Here is a 22204-nt window from a genome sequence, read left to right on the forward strand (position 1 = left end):
AAACAAATAGAAAAGACGAAATATTTAAATCATTAGCACGTTACAGTCAACAACTAATACTTATCTATGAAATTGACTGTTACAGATACCTATTGATAAGGATATGGAATATATAAAATCACAATTGGGAGGTTTGCAGCTAGTATATGAAGGATATGTCTACAGTAGAGAATCTACACGGAAAGAAACAAGTTACTGGAAGTGTACAGAATATAAAAAATTACAGTGTACAGGAAGAGCAATAACTCAGAATGAAAATATAAGATGTACAGGGGAGCATAATCATATGCCAGACACTACAACTATATTAATAAAAAAATCGATAAGTGAAATAAAAAAAAATGTGGATGAAAATAAAAAAAAGCGACCAGCTCGCTAGTAAACGGAGCATATGGAAAATTGCCCCTACATGTTGCCGCACAAATGCCAAACACCAAGTTAATGAATAGAAATGTAAACAGACAAAAACAACACAAGGAGAATTTGCCGATGGCACCACAGACATATTTAAACATAAATGTACCAGAAATGTTACAGAAAACGGACAAAGGTGAACAGTTTCTGTGGAAAACATTGGATGTTAAAAATGAGAAAATGTTGATTTTTGCTACTTTAACTAATTTATCGCACCTAGAGGATTCAACTATATGGCACGGGGATGCAACTTTTAAATCATGTCCAGCACCATTTCATCAATTTTATAGTATTCACGGAACAATCAATGAGACAGTTAGACCGTTGATTTATGTATTAATGCCAGGGAAATCAGAGGAACTGTACAGATATATATTAATCAAAGAATCATTGCCAGACAAATCACCAAAGACAATAATCATGGATTTTGAGCAAGGACAAATGAAAGCTTTTGAAAAAATATACCCGGACACTCACATTCAAGGTTGTTTTTTTCATTTCGGACAATCATTGTGGAAAAAAATACAGAAATTAGGACTAAGAACAAAATACATAGAGGACAGTGAATTCCAACATAAAATCAAGAAAATATATGCATTGGCATTTGTGAGAGAGGACAGTGTAGTAACATATTATGACACATTGATTTCATCACAGGACTTTACCGATCATGAAGAGGAATTATGTAATTTAATGGACTATTTAGAAAATACATGAATTGGCCAGCTAACACGACAAGGCACTAGAAGAAGAGCAAAATACGAAGTAAAAATATGGAATTGCACAAATCAGTTAAAGAAAACTGGCCAAGAACCAACAACATACAAGAAGGATGGCATAGCGAATCAATAAAGAATTCAATACAAACAATCCAAACTTGTGTCACTTTATCAACCACCTTAAATCAGAACAAACCACACAGGAAATAAAAATAGCACCAACAATCTCAATGGAAAACAGCACTAAAATCCAAAGAGAATACAGAGACTACGAGGAACGCATAAACAGCACAGTTTTGAAACAATTGAACCAATGCAATACTTAGAAGCCATTGCATACAACTTAAAATGCTAGTAAAAATTAAAATAAACTCACCAAAAACTGCCAGTTCTGTACACAGGACAAAGTCACCAAAGGCAGGAAACAGTGAAAAAACACATCCGAAGGAGGTACAAAACATAATCCAAGTGGAAAATACCTAAAAAGATTTTTTAAAAAAACAATAATCCATGGGCAAAAACCATAAGAAAAGAAAAATCCAATTCCGAACGCCGTAGTAAAAAAAAAACATGAATCCAAATGGAAAAAAGCATACAACCATAAAATCCATGCAAAAAAGCTCCGATCCGAAACAGCAATCCAAAGGAAAAAATAATCCAAGCAGAAAAACCCCCCCAAAAAAGCATTCCATTGAAAAAAAAAAAAATCAAATCCATTAAAATAGGGGAGCGCGTACAAAAAGCAACCGGACCAGGAACGAAGAACTCATGAAATGGCGACCACGTAACCTTGCGTAATGTAAGACGTCACATGTTGAACACAAATGAAAACCTATACTAAAAGTAAACCAACATCTACTGGTGAAAAAGTAATACGTTTGTTTGAAGGTTACATAATATTCAATATATTACATTATTTAACAAATGTTCAAATGCATTAAATATTATATATATATATATATATATATATATATATATATATATATTTAAAAGTGAATAAAAAATGTTAAAATGACTTTATATATTTGAAATATGTTTTGCATTGCAAACAAACTATATTATACTATATTTAAGAAAAGATTTCAACAATCTATATAACTAAATAAATGCATAATATGCAAACAATAATGTGTAGTTCATTATTTTTATTTTAAAGAAATTAGAAAAAGTTCCGAAAATGTTTCTCACAATTTACTATTGAATTTTGAAAAAATGCACTCTCACCTTTGGCATTCGATCCTATTGTATTCGGTACTTTAACTGGACACCAGCTTGCTTATTGCAGGGATGCATTGGTGCATTTTCTGTCAATGGTTGGGGGAGGAGTTTGAAATGATTTGCCCATGTTAGACTTGCTATATAAACTTGATGCAGCTCAGCTATGGGAAAAAACAGCCAATCTCCTCCTCAAGTATTGGTTATTTAAAAGCAGCCATTAAGACTCGTGAGCAGAATCAACTCATGTTGGCTGCAATGAAAGCAAGTTGGGCACCATTCATCTTATTCAAGTGTCGGAGCTAGGATTTAAGTCCTAGCTAGACATCATCACCCCCGGGTTTGAACAATCTCTGTATATGCGGCTCAGGCTGGTTATTCTCCCGGTTGCTGCTTTTACACACACACATGGAGAGGTTATGAATCAAAATGTTGTCCAATGTGTGGGGCTGTCAAAGAAACGTCTTCACTTTTTGCTAATCTGTGCCTCAACCCTATGGTTAAGACAAAGGTATTTAAGACCAATTTTGGACGAAGTTGGCCTTTGCTCATCAAACTCCACAATGTTATTTCTTAGTCAAAACCAGAGCTCTGCGGTTGTTTACCACCTGCTATACCCACAGAGCTTTGTTGCAGAGGACGAGGTTCTTGAAATAACGGTAAATGTGTTGTGCTAAGTTGATCTAATTTTAACAAAGGCTTGCAAGCATTGCTCTCCTCGGGTGTTACATTGTTTTCTGAATTTCTACCTATGATTATCTCATTTTAGTGTCTACTGTTTCTGCAGTTCTTATGTACCAACTTAAAGGTTTTAAATGGTGTTATTTTAGTCTTCTTATTGTTTTTGTAGTTTTTATGCTTTTACTTAAAGGTTTTACACTGAATGAAAGTTGTTGAACTAACATTTAGGAGAACCTTCAGGTGAGTATGACTTAGTGTTGTAATAAACTATTACAGTTGCTTTTCAGTCCGTGGAACACAGATTAAGGTAAACAATAACCTCTTACACTATTTTAGGATTGCACAAAGCAGACCAAGGTAAGTAAAGCCTACACACTTATTCAGAATGGCACACAGCAATTCAAGGTAGGTAAAACCCAAGGCAAACTTATTCTAGACAGGCTATACCGCAGGTCAGGGGAAGCAAGACCCAGTTGGTACACTTATTTTCTGAAAGAAGTTGTCAAGCATATACAGTTTGTAATCCAATTTCACATCACAACAATAAACTCATAAACTTCCCATTCGTAAATAACTCCCATTGACTGTCAGTGTACATTGACAGTTCTTCCGCGTCCTTTCCCTCCCTCCTCCCCTCCCACAAGACTTATTCACTTCAGCTGAGGATTGTGTTGTCTCTAATGTCTGGCGCGCTGTCTGATGGGTGCTAGGGACCACCTTGTTGGGGTCTGTGGTGTCCCCTTCCCTGGCTTATCTAATTGCCATATTTCACCTCTGAGCCTCCCCTCATGTATTTAGTTTCTTGTAAGAATAAGATGTCAATTTTGGCTCTTCGAAACTCTTAGTACCAACAACCTCTTGGTTGGCGAGTTGCCCCCCTTAACATTAAGCGTTCCCACTTTCAAGGGGCCCCTTTTGTTGACTTCAAGGGTGGCCATCTATATGTGACATTGAGGTATCCATGACAATAAGCCGCCATCCCTTGCGTTTTGCCTCTTCTTCAAGCATTAATATTTTACCCTCCTCAGCAGTGATTGAAAAATCTGTTTCAGTTTTTACCTTTCCCGTGTCTTGCAACCTTTCCCCCTCCTCCCCCACTCCCCTACCCCTCCCCTCGTGTGTCAGCGTCCGAGCAGATCCAGTTATACGCACCGAACCAGCAACGAACCACCAGCAGGGATCGTTACCTCACGGTCCTTCTGCTAAGAGTAACTATCATATAACTCTGAGCCCTCACTACCCCCCCCTCATTTAAACCTCAACTTACAACAGTCGATTGTGGATTTAACACCAGACCAAAAACAGCTCCCAGTTAGAGCGTTGACACATTACAGGGTCTTTTGTCGTTGATCTGGTTAATTCGCCCCCCGTCCGGGGAGACATTGCCTCTCCGATATTTTCTCGATCCCTTAACTCTTTGTCTCTTAGGGCCTTGGAGTCTCCATTCTCTCCCTTCGCCTCTTGGTACATCTCCGTTGTTCCTTCGCTCACTTGCTTCTATGAGTTCAGATGTGCACGCCTTTATTTCTCTCTCTGATTACAGTTTGATCTTTGTGCCATTATGCTCAAAGGAGAGGGAAAAAGGGTATCCCATCTGTATCGGGTGTCATGTTCCTTCAGCCATTTCGTTAGTGGGCCACACATCCTTCTCAGGGCTAGCGTCATGGCGGATAGATCCTGGTATATAGTTATTTGAGCTCCGTTGAGGGTGAACCCACCCCCCCGTCTTGCTTTTTCAAGAATCTTGGCCTTGTCTTGCTATCTGTGGAAGCGGGTGAGGACCGACCTCGGGCCTCCTGGTGGGCCTCCAGCCCTATGGATTCGTTCAGTTCTTGGTTCATCGACCGCATCATCAGCGGCCAAGATCTTAATGATCTCATGAAGTGTTGTTTTCAAGCTCTCTTCTGTCTCCCCTCCCTGTTCGGGAATTCCAAAAAAGTGGAGCTTCTTCCGTCTTTCCCTGTTTTCCAAATCATCAATTTTTAACCTGTATCCTTCCTCTCGTCGTTCGGGTTCTGTAATTCTATGTTCCAATTGCGTTTCTAAAGTGTCTATCAACGCTTGATTGTTTTCCACCCCCCTCTAGCCTGTCCTCAATCTTGTCTATGCGTTGGGTGATCTTGTCCATTTTGCCACCTATATTGGCCCCCATGTTCTTTATCTCCGCTAGCAGGACTGCTATATCATCTTTCGTGGCGGCTGTTTCGCCGTGTGCTACTGCCTCGGTTGCCAGCTTGGGGGTGGAAATTCGGTAAGTGGGGGGCACATAGGCGTAAGAGGCAAGATTTTCTCTGGCTTGCATATATTCGGGGATCTTTCCCCCTTCTTTGGTTTCGAGTGTGGCGCAGATGGGGTGTACGGGATTCACCCTCCAACCGTGCTGTAAGCTTCCAGGCTTCCTACTCGTCTGTGTTTAGGCTACTCCCTCTGTTTCGAGGACATGGACTCGGTGCATTTTCACAGTTATGGGTGGTCTGGGTGGCCTGTAGGGTCCTCGATTCCGGGGGTTGATTGCAGAGTGTCCCCTCGGTGTCAGCTCTGTTATATGTTGGCTTGCTTGAGGAGGCACACGCCCCTGGTACGGGGGCCCAACCCTCAGTCCTGGGAGCTATTTAATTATTTATAGTTTTTTCGTTGAGTCATTGGGGGTCCCACACTGCAGGGGACGTGCCTTCTGAAGCACCCGTTGACTTTCACTTAGTTCCTGGTCTTTGCTGCTTTCCCATGTTTTCAAGCACCCTTTATTTTTCTTTTTTTTCCTATTTAATTATTTTTTTTCTTTTTTTGTTTTATTTTACCCCCTCTCCTCTCGATATTGCTGTCCCTCTGGTTCCCCTGTTGGGCGTTATAATAGGCGGGCACTTCAGGGGGCCCCCCAGGAGGGGTGGGTCTCACCTGCGTGTGCGCTGTCACTTGCTTCTTCTTTATGTTGTGGGCGCAAGTCTCAGCCTCCACGCTGAGTAAAGCCACATGCAGGCGGTGCGTAGCATGCAATCTGCAACGGAGCTGGCGGGGAGGGGAAGGGAGAGCTCCGGAGTGCCGGTGCGGGATAATCGGGTCGCCGGGGGCCGCGACGCAAAGTGGTGCTGTTACGCTCTGAGCGCAGTCCCGAGAGCAAGGGGAGAGGGGGGAATCACCTACCCCAGCCACGGTGAGCGGCCCGCTCATTGTCTCCGCCGCCGCCGTTCCCAGCGCGTAAGCAGACCTCGGTCAGGGGGGCCCGCTGCGTTCGCAGGGACAGGATCGCCAAGGTGGTTCCTCCAGTGGGGTGGGACAGCACACCACGGCAGGTGCCGCTCTTCCGTCCGAGTCCGGATTGTACAGGGGCTGTCAGGCGAGCCGGCGCTCCTGCCGAGTCCACGTGTGCCTCCAGCGGTTTCGCTTTTGCTCGGCTGCTGGTCACGTTGCAGTCGGAGCGGGGCAAAGTTTTGGTTGCTTTCTTCAGGAAGGGAGCTCCGATTTTCGCCAGGTTTTTCCCCTGATTGGGAGGGGTCACATTCACACGACTTCTGTTCAGTTTGTAGCCCTGGGGGGGTGGTCACGAAGTGGGGGCTCAGGACCACTTTACGGGCCTCAGGCTCGGAGCTCACACGAAGAGCGAGCTCATCCTTACGACCCTGGTTGCCAGTCTATATATACTTTTAAGAATGGCAAAACACATTCAAAGAACAGTAAACATTTGTAACTGATCATATTTCAGAGGGACAGTTACCAACCAGCTCTTTCACAAGAAACTTTTCAACACTTGTTACATTTCAGGACAAAGGCCTAAACCTTATAAGTCTTTCCCGATTCTTGAAGCATGAGTGTTCTCAGGGGCAGGAGGGGGTCACTAGTACTCTAGTGGCCACAGACCGGTCAGGATAGGCACAGATGCAGGAAAAGTTCCTGAGGAAAGCTGTTCAAAACAAGTAAGTATTTCACTTTAGAGTTGTAGAAAGGTTCCAGGGACCTCAGAGACGACACCCCAGAGGGATTCCAGCATTGGGTCTGGGTGAACTGGATGAGAGGACTACCAATCACACTAATCACCCCACAAGCTTCACAGGAATCACAAAAGGCTTAAGGTAAGCAATAACCCAGCCAACACAGTACCTCAGCAGAGAAGAGGAGTTTGCAGTAGGACGTTTGGTTCGGAATCTGCAGCCGAAAACCCGGTCCTTGAATTCCTTGTCGTGGTGACTGAAGAAAGGACAGTGGAAAGTGTTTCTTGGAGGTTGGTCGCGGCTCTGTGGTTTTGCACCCTTTTTCAGGAGCCAGGAGAAGACTGAATATCGCTGCCGGATTCTCGTTGTTAATCTGATCCAGCATTCTGGTGAGTTTACTTCAAGGAATCGGCGTAAGTCTCTGGAGGTCCAGCAGGATGCCCCTAGAGTTTCAGCAAGATTCAGAATTTGGAAGACCATGCACCGCGATATGGCTTAAGGTTCCAGGGTATTGATGTATTGCAGCCCAGTAAGGTCGCAGCACATCGTGGGATGGCTCAAAATGCAGGTCTTCTCACCAGGCTCTGTGTCGAGGTCATCGTTTCTGGAACCCCAGGTCGCTTGGAAGGAAGGGTAACAAATAGTCTTCGGCTACAGAGCAGACTCTCTGGTTGCTGGAAATCATCTCAGCCAGCTTTTCTTTTCATCTTCCTCTTCGGATTTGGTTCCAGTGGTCGACTACCTCTTCAGCTTCCATGATCGGACCTTTATACAGGAACCCAGCCAATCAAACAGGCATGCAACATTCAAACCTGAGGAGGTGGCAGTCCTTGCAGGACATCCAACCTCCCAGTTGGAACTGGATCCCAGCATGCAGGCTGGAAGACAAAGGGCTTCAGAGCTTTGGACTCCTCCCTCACCTCCTGCCGTCCCAGACACTCTGAAGCCAGGGCAGGCTTGCCTGAGGTCTCCCGTCGAAGATAAAACCCACACAAAGGAATTTCCCACACTCAAGAGTAGGGGGAAGGACCAAGAAAGGACAAGAAACTCAAAAATGCTGAAAAAGGACTGTTGGCCATTTTGGTAAAAATGGCACTCATGGATGCCTTTATGGCAGCTGTGGAAACAGCCTGTGAGTAAGGTTCACCGAATTAGTAAAAGGTTCACTGCCACCAGCCGTTTAGGTTAAGCTTGTCTCTGTAACAGAAATGTTAGAGGTAGTGAGAAAGGGGATACACTGTACTCCTGGTCTCACAGAATAATATGTAGAGAAGATACAAATATCCTTTCTACCCTTGGGAATTGTAGTTCTCACAAGTTATGGTAGAGAAAATAGAAAAAGGGAAGCCCAAAAGTCATCCCAGCAACACTGCACAGAAAGTGCTGGGTGTTGCAACAATAAAATGTAGATGCCAAAAAGTTGTCACAAAGGATACAATCAAAAAGACACTATTGAGAGTCTAAAAAATGACAACCATAAAAAGTGTAAAAGAAAGGGTGAGTGTGGAAAAAGGTTCCCACTCACGGAGGTATATGGAAAAATAATCCATAGGTTCATCAAAAAGTTCTGGGTGTCTCGCAAGTGAGTGAGATTCAGCACTAACAATGAAAATCCTACTTGCACTCTGCGATGTCTAGCACGTTTTGCTATTGGTACATTCGCAGTTTTCTTCCACTCATGCAGGACCTTTTTGAAAGTTGAGTTTGTTTACGCTCAGCATGGAATATCCTTCCTAATAACTTCCACTGGGATCTATTGCACCTGGCCTTAAGTGTAGTTGCATTAGCTATATGCATATTATACGCTGCTGATTTAGCAGCCTTTCATCCAAAATAATCATTCTGCCTATTTTTCTATGAGGCAGAAACTTTGTATTTGAAATGGGTATATTGGCCCTTTTTTCTGGCTGCTGTAATGGCCAGAGAATCAGGAGCTGGGTGACCTCAGATATACATTGGGTTACAAGGGGAAGGTTTAAATGTTTTCTTGCTTTGGGGGCAGAGGGGGTTTACCAGTGTCACAGATCTGTGGATTAGTGATAGTCAAGATTTGATACTCCAAGACAATCACTAGATGGCGGCCTATGCAAAGCATGTAAATCTAAGCAGATTCACAAGCCTCCGAGATGCGTTCTATGTCTGTACTTGTGTGGAACTCTCGACTTTCTCCTGTGTGTTGAACTGCATTTAACTACCACCCGCTTAGCTCATGAAGTCTGCCTTATAGCTCAACTTAAGTTGCCTTAATAGTTTTTCTAAGTTAAGGGTCAAATACTGTATCCAACATCAAGGTGAACATCATATATATTTTTTTTGATTCAGCTGAATTAAATCAACCTTTGAAAAGGATTTATTTTTACAAACAGAATAATATGAATAGCTAAAATCTTTTTGACAACAAAAAATGAATAAAAATACATATTACATTTTTATAAAGCAAGACACAAAACGCAAAGTACTATACAATTTTGTCCCCATTACATTACTGATCACGGATCATGAGATCTTGTTGTTAATGGTCCCCCAATGTCTCTAGATTCAGGCTCTGCAAAAAGTTAATTGCTGCAAGTTGAATTGTTGTGTATGCAAAGCTCAAAATGGTAGACAAACATTGAACAATTTCCAGTTGTCCCAGGAAGTTAGTGTCTTGCAAAATGAGTGATTCTAGGATTCATCGGTGCAGTACACACTGAAATCAAATGAAATAAGGTCTCTGGAAACTCCTGACTCAAACAAAAACGACAAAAGTTGAGTGCAACAGGCAATTGTTTGTTTTGCCTATAGATCTTTTGTACTCCATAAATTGAATCGCAGACATAAAATGCCTGCACAATATTGTGGAGTAGGTATTCTCACCAAATACGGCGGTAGAGTGCCAACTTTTTTCGGAGGAAATCTAAACACGTCTGCATCCCTAAATTGAAGGCATGACTCCCTTGTGTGTATCCAATCAAGCTCATATATTTTAGATTTTGCTTTATCAGGATAAGTGAGTAGTATCTTGATGGAGACTTCTGTGCTGGCTTTGATATACTTTTTGGGTCCATGCTACTGCAAATGTATGTTTAGCTGAAAATATGTACTGGGTTAAAGTTTTAAGAATAACCGTGAACTCTGTAGACACTAAGCATTTTCAAAATAATGCAGTAATACGCCAGTTCCAGAGGGCTTGGAGGGAGACCAGGCCCAACTCAAATCTCAACCAAGCAGCGGGAAGACATTGTGGAAGATTTTAACATCTTTCTCCAAAATGTAGCTTCCCATTTCGCAAATGTAAATGGAAGATTTACTGGCAGTGTTTCGAGGCCATACAATAAAGTTGGAACCACTTTCATGGTCCAAAAGTGCCACACTGGTTTAACTGAAAATTTGCCATATTTAAACATGATGAGTTTTGCTTGTGGGATAACAGTGGCCAATTTAGCTTCGACTCCTTCAATCTGGCCTTTAGCATGGGTCTTACCTTCGAAGGACACACCTAAGTATATGTACTGATGGACAACAATTAGATTGATTTGATTGATGCACCAGTTAAATGTTTTATTAACGCGACAATGTGGTGAATATATCATTACTTTAGTTTTGGTAGTACTGACTTTAAGTTAATTTTGTGTAGTGTATGTCTCAAAGGCTGATAGAAATTGCTGTAGGCCCATCTGAGTTTTTGAAATCAGCACGAGATCATCTGCGTACATAAGTGTTTTTATGTGACAATTATTGAGTTTCGGAGAATCCGAAATGATGGTATTAAATATTGCCCAGACATCATGAATAAAATAATTGAATATAGCAGATGCTAATAGGCATCCCTGTTTCAAACCTCTAGAAGTTAGAATTGGGGCTGATAAGGCTCCATCTAGAGTGAGTCTTATATTCACAGATGTGTTTGAATGTAGAGCATAGATGATATCACTGAAAGATGGAGGACAGTGATCTCGGGCTAATTTGGCCATCAAGAGAACACGAGATAGGGCGTCGAAGGCAGCGTGGAGATCTATAAAGCCAAAGAAAACAGGTTGTTTTGTCGCTTGGCATTGGGCTTTGATGGCTTTGAGACAGAGTAATTTGATGTTGGTGCCCATGCCGGCGACAAACCCTGTCTGATGGGGATCACGCAACTGATGTTTTTGTGTCCAGGCATTAAAATCTCACAAGATCAATTTTGTGAAGATTTTGCCTGGCGCGTCCAGTAAAGCTATTGGGCAGTAGTTCTGAGGGAGGCATCGATCGCCCTTTTTAAAAATTGGAATTATGGTGGAAGTTTTCCATGATGCTGGAACTGTGCGTGATATTAACACCTGACTATAAATCGTGTCAAGAATCTGGGCCCATTCATATGGATTTGCTTTGAACATTAAATTATGGAGACAATCCGGTCCTGCAGCGCGGGAGGACCTGGCGTGCACAATGTACTCTTGAAGAATTGCGACTGAGTAAATGACCTTCCAAGGGCCTACTGTCTTTTGTGTGTATTTTAAATTATCAAAGGGCTTATCAGTATATAGCTCAGAAAAGTGCTTTACCCATTGGGATTCTTGGACGCCGTTGATTTGAGCGTCCGCTTGTATATTCTGAGTGTGATTGGACAGTAGTTGCCACATTTGGACCAAATTTTTAGATGACATTACGTTGGCCATCTTTTCACTATCTTGTTGAAACATTAGGGATTTTATACTGCGTAGCCAGTTTTTGTAACGGCATTTAGCAGTTTTCAATTCTTGGCAACATGTCTGTGAATTCACACTTAGAATTTCTCTTTATGTACATCTTTATTCTGCGCGTTTTGATTTGAGCTCTGGATCAAAGAAGTGCCTGTGTCTGAGACCATTTTTGGAATTTGTAATAATGGTGTTAATAAAGGGATGTAACAAGGCTGTATATTGTACTGGAAAGGTCAATAAGTTATTTTTTTCCAGTGAATGACAGTAAGCAGCCAAGGTCGTGGGGTTCCATCGAAGTCGATTTCTAGACATGTTGCTACTGAGTATTTGCTTCATGAAGGGTCGCCCTGTCTGAGCTAGGTCCCAAGCAATGTCTACTAATAGTATCCTATGATAACTTTATTTGTGGTCATTTATACTCAGTTTAATCACGTTTGTAAACAAAGAAGCATCAACATAGATGTAATCAATTGTGCTTGTTGAGATGCCCCTGTGCCAGGTATGTTGGGCTGGAATGTCTCCCGCCACGGACCCATTTACCATATACAAGTTGCAAGCTTTCATGAATGATATCCATCTATGTTCTTCATTTGTGGTACGAATGGGATTCCAAAATCTAGGTTCAGATCGCCCAAGATCATGGTGTTAATGATCTGGTCATGCATAAGAATTAGGTCAAGGATTCTTGCTAAGCCATTGTAAAAGTCCTCATCAGACAAGCCTGCTACATTCCTGTATAAATTGACCTCTGCTATGGTTTGAACTTTGCTGGAAATCTTCACCAACTGGATGTAGGCACTAATGGACGCCCATGGTTCAATTGTCAAACCCAAACCAGCTTTAACAGCTACCCTCAGCCCTGATGATGGTTGGCCCTTGCTTGGAATGGCAGAAAGCAAAACGGCGTCATAACCATCCCAAACGGGAGGGGAGACCAACCATGTCTCCTGCAACGCTATATTGTGGTATATATAAGGCAGTTGTTTGATGGAAATCTGTGAGTGGGAATGTCCTCGGGTATTCCAGCTCAAGATTTTCAGGGGCAATTCTGCTTGTGCAATTGATGGTTAATTTGAAAGGTGCACATGAGCCCTGGAGTGACAACCAGTTGAGTCCTTGGTGCCCAAGTATATATTGGGCCTATGATTCTCAATTTGTGCCCTTTCGACATGACACACTGGATCTTGCGCAAGCAAAAATCCCAATTCAAATAGCTGCATCCTAGCTTTCCAGATTGTGTTTAAAAACATCCCAGATGGAATCCATAGTCTAACTATGGAGCGTGATCCTTCTGCAATGAATTCAATTTGTTCGATATCTCAAGAGATGTAGGAGGCTTATGAGGGGCCCATCTCATTGGCTCCTGAGCTGTACACACAGATAGATTGCATTCCTGTGAAAATATGAGTTGGCGCTGTTTGGAAGCCATATCCTGGATTGGCTCTGTCAACTGTTGAGAATCAAGACAAGATTTAATTAGGCACATGGTTAGGTGGGTGCACTGGAGGTGCAGTTTTGGTGGCTATACCCTGCTCAACCATAAATGGGATCGCAGGCGGCAACAGACGTGAGCCATCAGTGTGCACAGTAGGTATGCAATCACCCTGCACCTGGGTGTTTGAACCAGGCAGTCGGGCTGTTAAATATATATCGACCATCTTTCTCAGGTCTGCCCGAATTGCTGCATTTTGTGCATCGTCCAAGTTAGGGGAATGCATATTAGAGGACTTTGCCCTTTTCTTGGGTGCATGAACTGCGGGTGTTGTTTTTTCATGGATCTCATTTTCTTCCATGATGTGCACCAAATCGTTAAGAGGAGAGTGTGCGGTAACTGGTTTGAGTGTACTCAAACTCATAGCGACACTAGGAGCTCTGGGGGGCAAAACAGGACAACTGGAGATCGAGGCACTAGTACTTTGAGATTTATTGGTTTTCCCGATGACCTGGGAAAAAGCATTTAAAGTGCTCTTCGCAAACGTAGTCCCGGCCATATTATTGGATTTTTTTTTTAGGAAAACGTGGCCCCTTAACTGGGGGCTATGGACATTTTTTAAGCTTAGTTGTGGCTGGCACGAACAAAGAATCATGGGGCATTGAGGGCACAGTTATGTTCTTGGATGGAGGAACTGTAGCAAGAGGCGGGGAATCAGAGGAGGTCATCTACAGTAGGTCTAGCTCTTGGCACAGGTGAACAGTCAATAGCTCGAATTATGCCGGGAATAACTGGTAGTTGGGAGCTTGGTCTAATTGGCGATGTCTGAGACCCAACACCATCGCTCGTGACCTCCTAGGAGTTGGAATCACCCACTACGCTAGCAGAGGCTTCGCGAACTTTAGGGCACAGTGTTACCTGTGCATCATGGGACTGAAGTGTTAGACAATTGTCATTCAACCATTTAACTAGATCGTTGAATTGACATGATTGTGTGGTTAACCTGGCATCCAATGTCTCAAACAGTTTAACAAGGCTCAGGATTGGGGTGTTGATTGCAACCAAAGCAGGTTGTACCAAAACTGTGTAGTGTGAGACACTCACAACAGGCGCCGGTTTGTAGGCGCGTGGAGTGGGATGAACAAAGGATTGAAGCACAGAGTGCACCTCGGCCGCGGTTGATTTTAATGCTACCGAGCGTGACATGTCAGAGTCTCTTTGCTCTGTACTTTATGTTGGAGAGTCAGAGTAACTGGCGTGAATAGAAATGACAGAGGATTTGCGGCTCAACACTGGGAAGGAAATAGGAGAAATATGGCATCCCAATGTGGCGGGCATTGTGTGGCCTTTGACTGAGTTCAATATTGTATCATCCGAAAGAGCAAATGGATGAGTCTGTTCACTATCACGAGGAGTCACAGGATGTGAACCACTTGGTTTTGGTGTGTGGTGCCTCAGGGACTTGAAAGGGTTCATAAGGTTAGGCAAAGCTGAGATGGGTAAACTCACGGGAACAGTGGGGGACAATCTCCCCATACTCTGTTGCGTAAAGAGTGTCGAGTTTGAAGTATGAGTTTGGACTGGGAGTTGCATGGGCACAACCGGAGTAATCGATATGGGCGATTGAAACATTTTCGGAATATTTGCGGGACTATTCAGAGTTGGTAAACACAGTGTTGGCATGACAGGCATGGCGGTTTTTAAAGACTAGGCCGAGAAGGCCCTCTCCCGTGGATGGAAAGGGAGTGGGGTCACAACAGCGCAAATCAAGGGCCTTAAATGCTAAACAAACAAGTAAAAAAGAATCAAAAAATCAAAAAAATAAATAAATGAGGCCACAGCCCCGCGGCGAAGCGGGTGCTTGTATGGTGCTTCCACGAGTGCGCGCGCGCTGTGTGCGGGCGTAATCGTTATGTGGAGAAGGTTGCCTCGATGTGTGGAGTGGCCGGGCCAACAGGGGCCTGCAAAGCACCTACAACAAAGCAAAGGAAAACAAAAGTATATAACTTGTGACTTGTAAAAGTCTTGTGGGAGGTCTTGTGGACAGGGGCTTGAACGTGTCCACCGTTCGAGGAACAAAGTCACCTTGATCAATGTAGTCTGGCAATTCCAGGCAATCCAACAAGCCCAAAGACAATCCGATTCAGCAGAGTAGCTCGCGGCGAAGCAGGTGCTTGTACGGTGCTTCCAAGAGTGCGCATCATATTTGACACTCAATCCAGCCAATAACTGCCAGATCAATACAAATTCTGCCCTCCGTCCACCAAAACTGGTGCAATCTATGTGATGCTAAGCCCAGTGCTGGCTGCCTCCTGTTGTATTACGCTCCGCTGCCTTCGAGCTATGTTCACTCTAAAAGCAATTGAGTGTACCCGCAGAGCAGGTTCTGCAAATCTATCTTTGCACCATCAATCAGAGGTTCGACTGTCGAGGTCCTGATGAGCAACACCACTGCCATGCACTACATCAACAAGATGGGCAGTGTGGGATGGCTGAAACTGTGCATGGAGGCATGGGTGATGGAAAACCAGGTGAAAGCCTTACACCAAGCCTGCATTCTAAACACTCAGGCGGATGTGCTGTGTCGGCTTTCGGGGGTTTCATAAGTAGGACCTGAATGAGGAGATTGTACAGCAGATTTTCACCACATGGCTGATTCCCAGGTCAACAAGAAGTCCTAGATCTTCTGCACCAGATAACTGCTTGTAGAAGGGTTAACTATGCGATGCACTGGTGATTCCCTTCGAGCTCGACCTGGTGTACACACTTTGTTCCTGCTGATTAGGTTGGTGCTGAGGAAGTGTAAACTGAGCCGAACATTCATGAGCTTGAATGCCCAGGACTTGGCGCGGAGGACCTGCCACCCAGTTGTGCTGTACATGCTGCTATGCTCTCCATGGAGTGCTTCAACCCAATGACTGGATGCAGAATCTTCATGCCTGTTTATTGAGAGGTTCAGCTACAATGATTGGGTTCTTATTTGGAAGTCAGTTATGTTCCCTGCCAGACACCTATCTACCAGGTCCATTTATGTTTGTTGCAGTGCAGTTTTACAAGTTAATACCCTGAGTGAGAGCTTAACCGGTTATGCTCCACCAACATGGTTTTGGAACTCTTGTTCTCATTGGCCAAATTGTGTCTCAATATTGCCACAGTAAAATGTTACTTGCCACCCTTGCCATGTTCAGAGGATGCCTCAGCAAGGCCACATTTCGTGGTCCTTCTGGTCTTGGAATTTCTTATGGCTCTTACAAATGCCTACCCTCCCTGGTCCCCTATTGTCACATTGTCTCCCTCCCCTGGCCTTTTGCTCATTTTGTTATGGGGAAACTGATAATTCCTTCAGACTTTCAGTACTGGGAAACTGTTTCCTTTTTTGTCTTTTTCTTTTTGTAACATTTTAACATTGCACACAGCATATTAAAATGCAGTGCTGTAGGGATACATTTGTATCACCCTAGCTTTTTACACTTGGGATTTTGGGTTATTTTTATATGTGCCTAAAGACAAGCTTGTGGTAGCAATTATATTTTTACCATTGTTGTTTTATTTGTAGTGTACAGATTCGCGTTTACTGCATATGGCTACTAAATGTAGCTAGTGTCCAAAATGGCCACGCATTAAGATTTTCGCTTACTCTTTAGCCATATTGTAAAATACCACATACCAGGGGAGTTGCTAGGTCTGGAAAAGACCCGGGGCTAAGCTGATGTCGGAACTGTTGGGACTGGGGGCTAGCTAGTCTTTTGGCTGTAGCTCCTGAGATTCTATCCGGGGCTACAACCAAAAGACCAGGGGCTATAGCCCCCTTAGCCCCCCCTAGCAACGCCCCTGCCACATACATTCATGTACTTGCCCAGGAGAGTGGTAGCTTTCATGTGTGTTTGTGTGTCTGTCTCAAGAAGAGGGTAGGACTGTCTGGCCCCATTCCCCATTCATGGAGCCAGAGAGTCTGTGTGGGGCATGAGTGAAACCAATACGTGCCCCTGGCTGGACAACTACTGGCTTTGTGAATGTTCAGATCCTTACCATTGGTGGACTTGGAATGGCTTTCAGGCTTGATTTTGGATAAAAGGGGGACTCAAGCAGCCAATTATTCAGATCTGTGTTGGAGTCAAGAATCCCTCGTAGAGGAACAGCCAACTGAAGATCCAAAGGAGACTCATGAAAAGGCCCAACATCCCTTCCTGTGCCAGCCCGTTGAAGCCCTGTTGGACTGCCTGATCTGCAAAGGCCCTGTAGGATGCTTCAATCCCTGGACTGGTGGGACCCAACCAGTCTCGACATGCTCTTGAGGATCCAGTCACCTTGAGTCTTTGTAAGTGGCCATCGACCACCGGTTGGACTGTCTAGCTCTCCAGGGGGCTACCTTGCTAGTCACAGTTTGCGTTTGCAGCTGGAATTTTGGTGGTTGCCAGGTTGTGGTATGTCACTTTCCTGCATAATGTCATCCTCCCAGCTTCAGGGGATCCTGCTCTGGAAGGACTTCTACAACCGCGACTGGCAGGGTGCATGCCATCGTCTGTGCGTGTAGGCCATCGCTGGAACTTCGCCGCCCCCCCCCTGTCGTGTGAAGTGTCCCGATGAGTGCTGCATCGGTGCCTTCTGCATTTCTCCATCTCCAATGGTTGCAATCTGCTCTTGGGCTCGACCGTAAGAATCCTTGCACCCGCAGCCCCTGGGCATCTCCCACAGTCAACCCATTCAGAGTCATTTAGGAAAATCTGAGTCAGAGGGGTAAGTAAACACAAAGCATTAGTCTCCCCTTGTCCTCCTTTGAGAACAAGTCTTTGTGCCCTTCCATTCCACTGCTTTTTGGTCATCGCACCTGAGCAGTAAAACCTGAAGGATAAAAACAAATTTTTACTTATAAGTAACTTGGTTGCATCTCTTATTTTGAACCATCGCCAACACAAGTAAACTACATGCTTCAGTTACATTTTGGGGAGCAGCTTTGTGACTTTTGGGCACAAGGACCCACTCTTCTTAGGGAGTTGACTCATGAATGTAGGGAACATCACTCCTAACTTGGTTCCATCTTACTGCATCACTTGACTGGCCTCCTTAAAGTAATTGAATGCATTTTAAGAACCTCTGGTGACTCTAAATGTTTATTATTGCGTGTTTTGCGATATCATCTGCTTGTTTCATTAATTAGTTTGTGTTTAAGGTCTAGAATTAATATAGTATTTTTAAACCTTCCTGTCTAAATTGAATTATTGTGTGCTTTGCTTTGTGGACTCATTGTGGATGATTCCTGACCCCGTGACACACACTCATGAAAATAGCCCTGACTGCTCCCCATTACTAACTGGTTTGGGTTTTGGCTAACCTCTGAGTTCCCCTGTTCATTAGAACTATGGTGGCCTCCTAAAATGTGTCCACCAGGCAAGATTCTAGAAATCCATCTTAACAGCCCACAAGGAGACCACTGAAGGTCACTGTGCCCATTCTACAAGGGGCAAGCAGCGACGTAAACCTTGCGAAAGGGGTGTTCTTTTAGTGAACATCTCAGGGTGTCACCTGGACTTCCCTTAATTTAACCATTACCAATTTGATTCCTTGGTGGATGAGGTTTCTGGAGTGGATAGGTCGGTCTTGTAAAACTTCCTTCGGTAGCTACATTCCCTTCCTTCTCCCTCCTCCTCTTGCTCTTTAGTACAACTTGAGCAGTCTTTCACAACATGACGGAATTTGTACGAGGAATAAAAAATTGCATACCCCTGCTAATGTTCTTTCTGGTGGATAGTACAGTCCGTCCATAGATTTTACGTCTCTTTCCTAGCTCACTGCATTGAAGAACTCAAAATGCATTTTTTCAAATTTATATCTTCACATGTGACTGTTCGGTCATTCCTTGCTGTTGCCTTGTATTTAAAGGCAGAACTGAGGAAAATGACCATCGGCCTAGAGTATATGTATGGATGATAGCACTTTTGTCTTGGGATGATGCCAAGGAGTCATCTACGGATCTACACAGCGCCACCTTGTTGGCTGGAGAAACCTTTCCAGAGCAGACTGCTTCAAGACTGACTTTGGCAAGAATATTAATCAGTTGGGGAAAGAAAATTCCCAGATGCATGTAATTTGTTCTTTGACTGGAGTTTAATTGCACATTTAAAATGGTGACCCACGGGGTTTAAAATGTCTCCTGTTATGAATTTAGGTTTGAAAAAAAATTAAGAATGCTGCATTGATTAATAATTGCAGGCAACACACTGTTTACATTCTACAGAGCTGTAATTGTGTGGTCTTTCATTTCAGACATCCTCTGATAAAGAAACTTGTACAGCTGCGGGATAGTGAACCAGACTTGGCTCGGCTTGTGCTCGATCAGGTAGGCTTTAGAGGGCAGATGAACAGTTTGGAGATGCCACAGTTCATGGCTTTTCATGTATTCTGTGTAGAACACTAATTTCCAATATCCCCCAGAACACAGTGCAGACAATGACACAACCACTTGCATTTGAACGTTTTTAGGTTTACATGTTGACATCTTGCATTTAAACCACATTTATGAAAGTGTATGCAGAATGGGGATAACATTTCTCAAGATGCACTTAGAGAATGCCTCCATTTGTATGTTTCTTTAATCTGTTACATCTCACTGTCTTCTGTCGCTTATGTTAGGGAGATTTATAATTTTTATGCTTCATCCCCTCTCCCACCAAGAACCCTGGCACTTTCAGCTGGACTTCTGGACCTCTTTGTTTCAACCCTGAATGAGTGGAGCCTTTTTCCACTCATTCATTCTTGTGGGCTCTCTCTTTTGGAACTCTATTCTTTGTATTTTACCTGCACTATGGAGTCCATCTGTCCATAGCTCTTAAAGTCATCTGTGTTTTTACTACTGCAGCACACCGCTCCTTATGGATAGTGTTGCTGGGGCCCCTTAGGGTCCTCCTTTAAGATTATTTTTCTATATCCTCAAGTAACTACAGTTCAAAGGGATTGTGTCCTCCGACGTATTCCTTATCTATGATATTTGTATCTCCAGCTTGCTGGCTTCGGAATTTTTTTTTCCAGTAGAGGGCGCTGTGCGTCGACGTCCGTCGAGTAGGTGCTCCTCGACGGCCACCGTATCGACGCCGACGTCGTCATGCCTATAAATGGCCACGCGCAGCGTCCGTTGCTCAGTTCCGTTTTTCCGCGCTTCGTGTGCCTCGGAATACCGTTGCTCAGTTCATCATTCGATATATATTCATATTTCCTCGAGAAAACCGACTCGTACTCGATGGCTTCCTCCTTCAACCCGACGACTCCTCGGTCCGGTTTAAAAAAATGCCGAGACTGTGGGAAGAAAATGTCGTTGACGGATCCTCACAGGATCTGTTTGTGGTGTCTGGGAATCGAACACCAGTGTTCGGAGTGTGAGGAATGCCTATCCATGACGGCGAAAGCCTTGAAGGAGCGTAAGGGGAAGCTCGAGAGAGGTAAGTCAATTTTAAGTTCCTCGAAAGTTTCCGCGGTAGAGTCGAGACATTCGTCTCCTCACCGTCGAAAGCATTCTCGGTCTAGGTCTCGAAGTGGCTCCCACCACTCGTCGAGGTCTAGACACTCGAAAAAAAGACGAAGAAGATCCCCTTTATCGTCGTCTTCTAGTTCCCCTGAAAGAGTAAATTGCCCCACAAAACAGCTCTCAAGCTGAGTGGGAGGAATTCAGAAAAAAAGATGCTAAGCGTCTTCGAGAAAGCGGCCTCGTCCCCCTCGTAGTCAGCTGAGGGTGATACCCCGGGTGAAAAGCCCAAAAAATCTAAACGCCGCGAGTCGAAGCACCCGGCGAAAGAGTCGACCCGAAAGCGCCATGAGCCATCGGGAAGTAAAGCATCTTCGACGCCATCGTCGAAAGCCCCTTCGAAGCATAGATCGACGCCGTTATCGAAGTGTTCTTCGACGCATCCGTCGATCGAGTCGACATCGACGCCGATAAAAGAAAAACCCATGGCTACTCCACAGCCAACGGTTACACCGAGAGCCTCCGACACGACGTCGAGAACGTCGTCGACATCCTCGAGCAGGATTCCGATCCTCTCGAGTTCTTCGAGGCCTCTTCCAGTTTTCTCGACGCCTTTGAGGATTTTTACATCGGCGTCGACGACATCGACCTTTTCAAGGCCACTGATGATGGCTCCCTCTGCCTTAGAGATGGGTTTTATACCATTTCACAGACCAGAGCATCCCCCCTTAACTTCAATTTTTGAAGAAAGGGAAGATTCTGATCAAGAAAGGCCTTTTGGGCTGCAGAGGACCACATTACCTGAACCAGAGACTTTTGCTTCTGAGGAAAGAAGGTTGAAAGACCTTCAGGATGCATTACAGGAAGCAAGTGGCCTAGACACTTCCCCAGAAGTGGAATTCGTCAAACCAGACCCTGGGGAACATGCTGATACCCATTATAGAACCCTAATGTCAAGAATTATGGAGTTTATGGGTTGGTCTGCGCCTTCACCTGTTTTTCAACAGGGTGACCTCACAGATATTCTGGATAAAGGTCCACAAGAGGATCCTGTGGTTCCCTTTCATTCTGCTTTACAAAGAAAGATTTTAACTAACTGGGAAACTCCTGAAGTTGTCCCTGCGGTTAACAAGAAGTTGTCAGCGAAATATAGGGTATCTGCTGCTGACCCTGAATACCTAACTAAGCACCCTACTGCAGAGAGTCTTGTGGTCCAGGCTGCAACTTCATCAGGCAGTACTTCTGCTTACCCCACTGCTCCTCAGAATAGGGATGATAAAAAATATGATGCCATGGCTAAGAAAGTCTTCTCAGCCTGTAGCATGGCTTTAAAATCTATTAATGCAACTTGTACGCTCGCTAGGTTCAGCCACACTCTTTGGGAGTGTGCTTCATCGGCGGCTGACTGCATACCGGAAGGAGAAGAAAGGGATGCATTTTTAAATATCATCAGAGATGGTAAAGATGCAATGTGTGAGTCCCTTCAAACTGGCATTGATTCTGCTGACAGTATCAGCAGGGCCATGGTGGCAAGTAACACAATCCGCAGGCATGCGTGGTTGAGAAAGTCCGGCTTTGCTTCTGACGTACAGGCCAGACTTTTAAATATGCCCTTTGACGGTTCTTCCCTATTTGGTAAAAAGGCGGATGACAGTTTGGAAAAACTACAAACATCTAAAGCAGCAGCCAAGTCACTAGGA

The 22204-nt window shown here is 44.1% G+C and overlaps 1 protein-coding gene across 2 annotated transcripts in view; it reads left to right on the forward strand.

The window, feature by feature from the left end:
- TRAP1 (TNF receptor associated protein 1) overlaps positions 1–22204 on the forward strand; it is a 666365-nt gene that overhangs the window by 584937 nt on the left and 59224 nt on the right. For both annotated transcript variants that reach the window (XM_069646853.1, XM_069646854.1), the window contains one exon: positions 19313–19385. In XM_069646853.1, coding sequence (XP_069502954.1) covers positions 19313–19385 — 73 coding nt within the window. The remainder of the gene's footprint in view (positions 1–19312; positions 19386–22204) is intronic.

Source organism: Ambystoma mexicanum, chromosome 2q (genome assembly GCF_040938575.1).
Source record: "Ambystoma mexicanum isolate Mex_15411 chromosome 2q, UKY_AmexF1_1, whole genome shotgun sequence".
NCBI lineage: Eukaryota > Metazoa > Chordata > Amphibia > Caudata > Ambystomatidae > Ambystoma > Ambystoma mexicanum.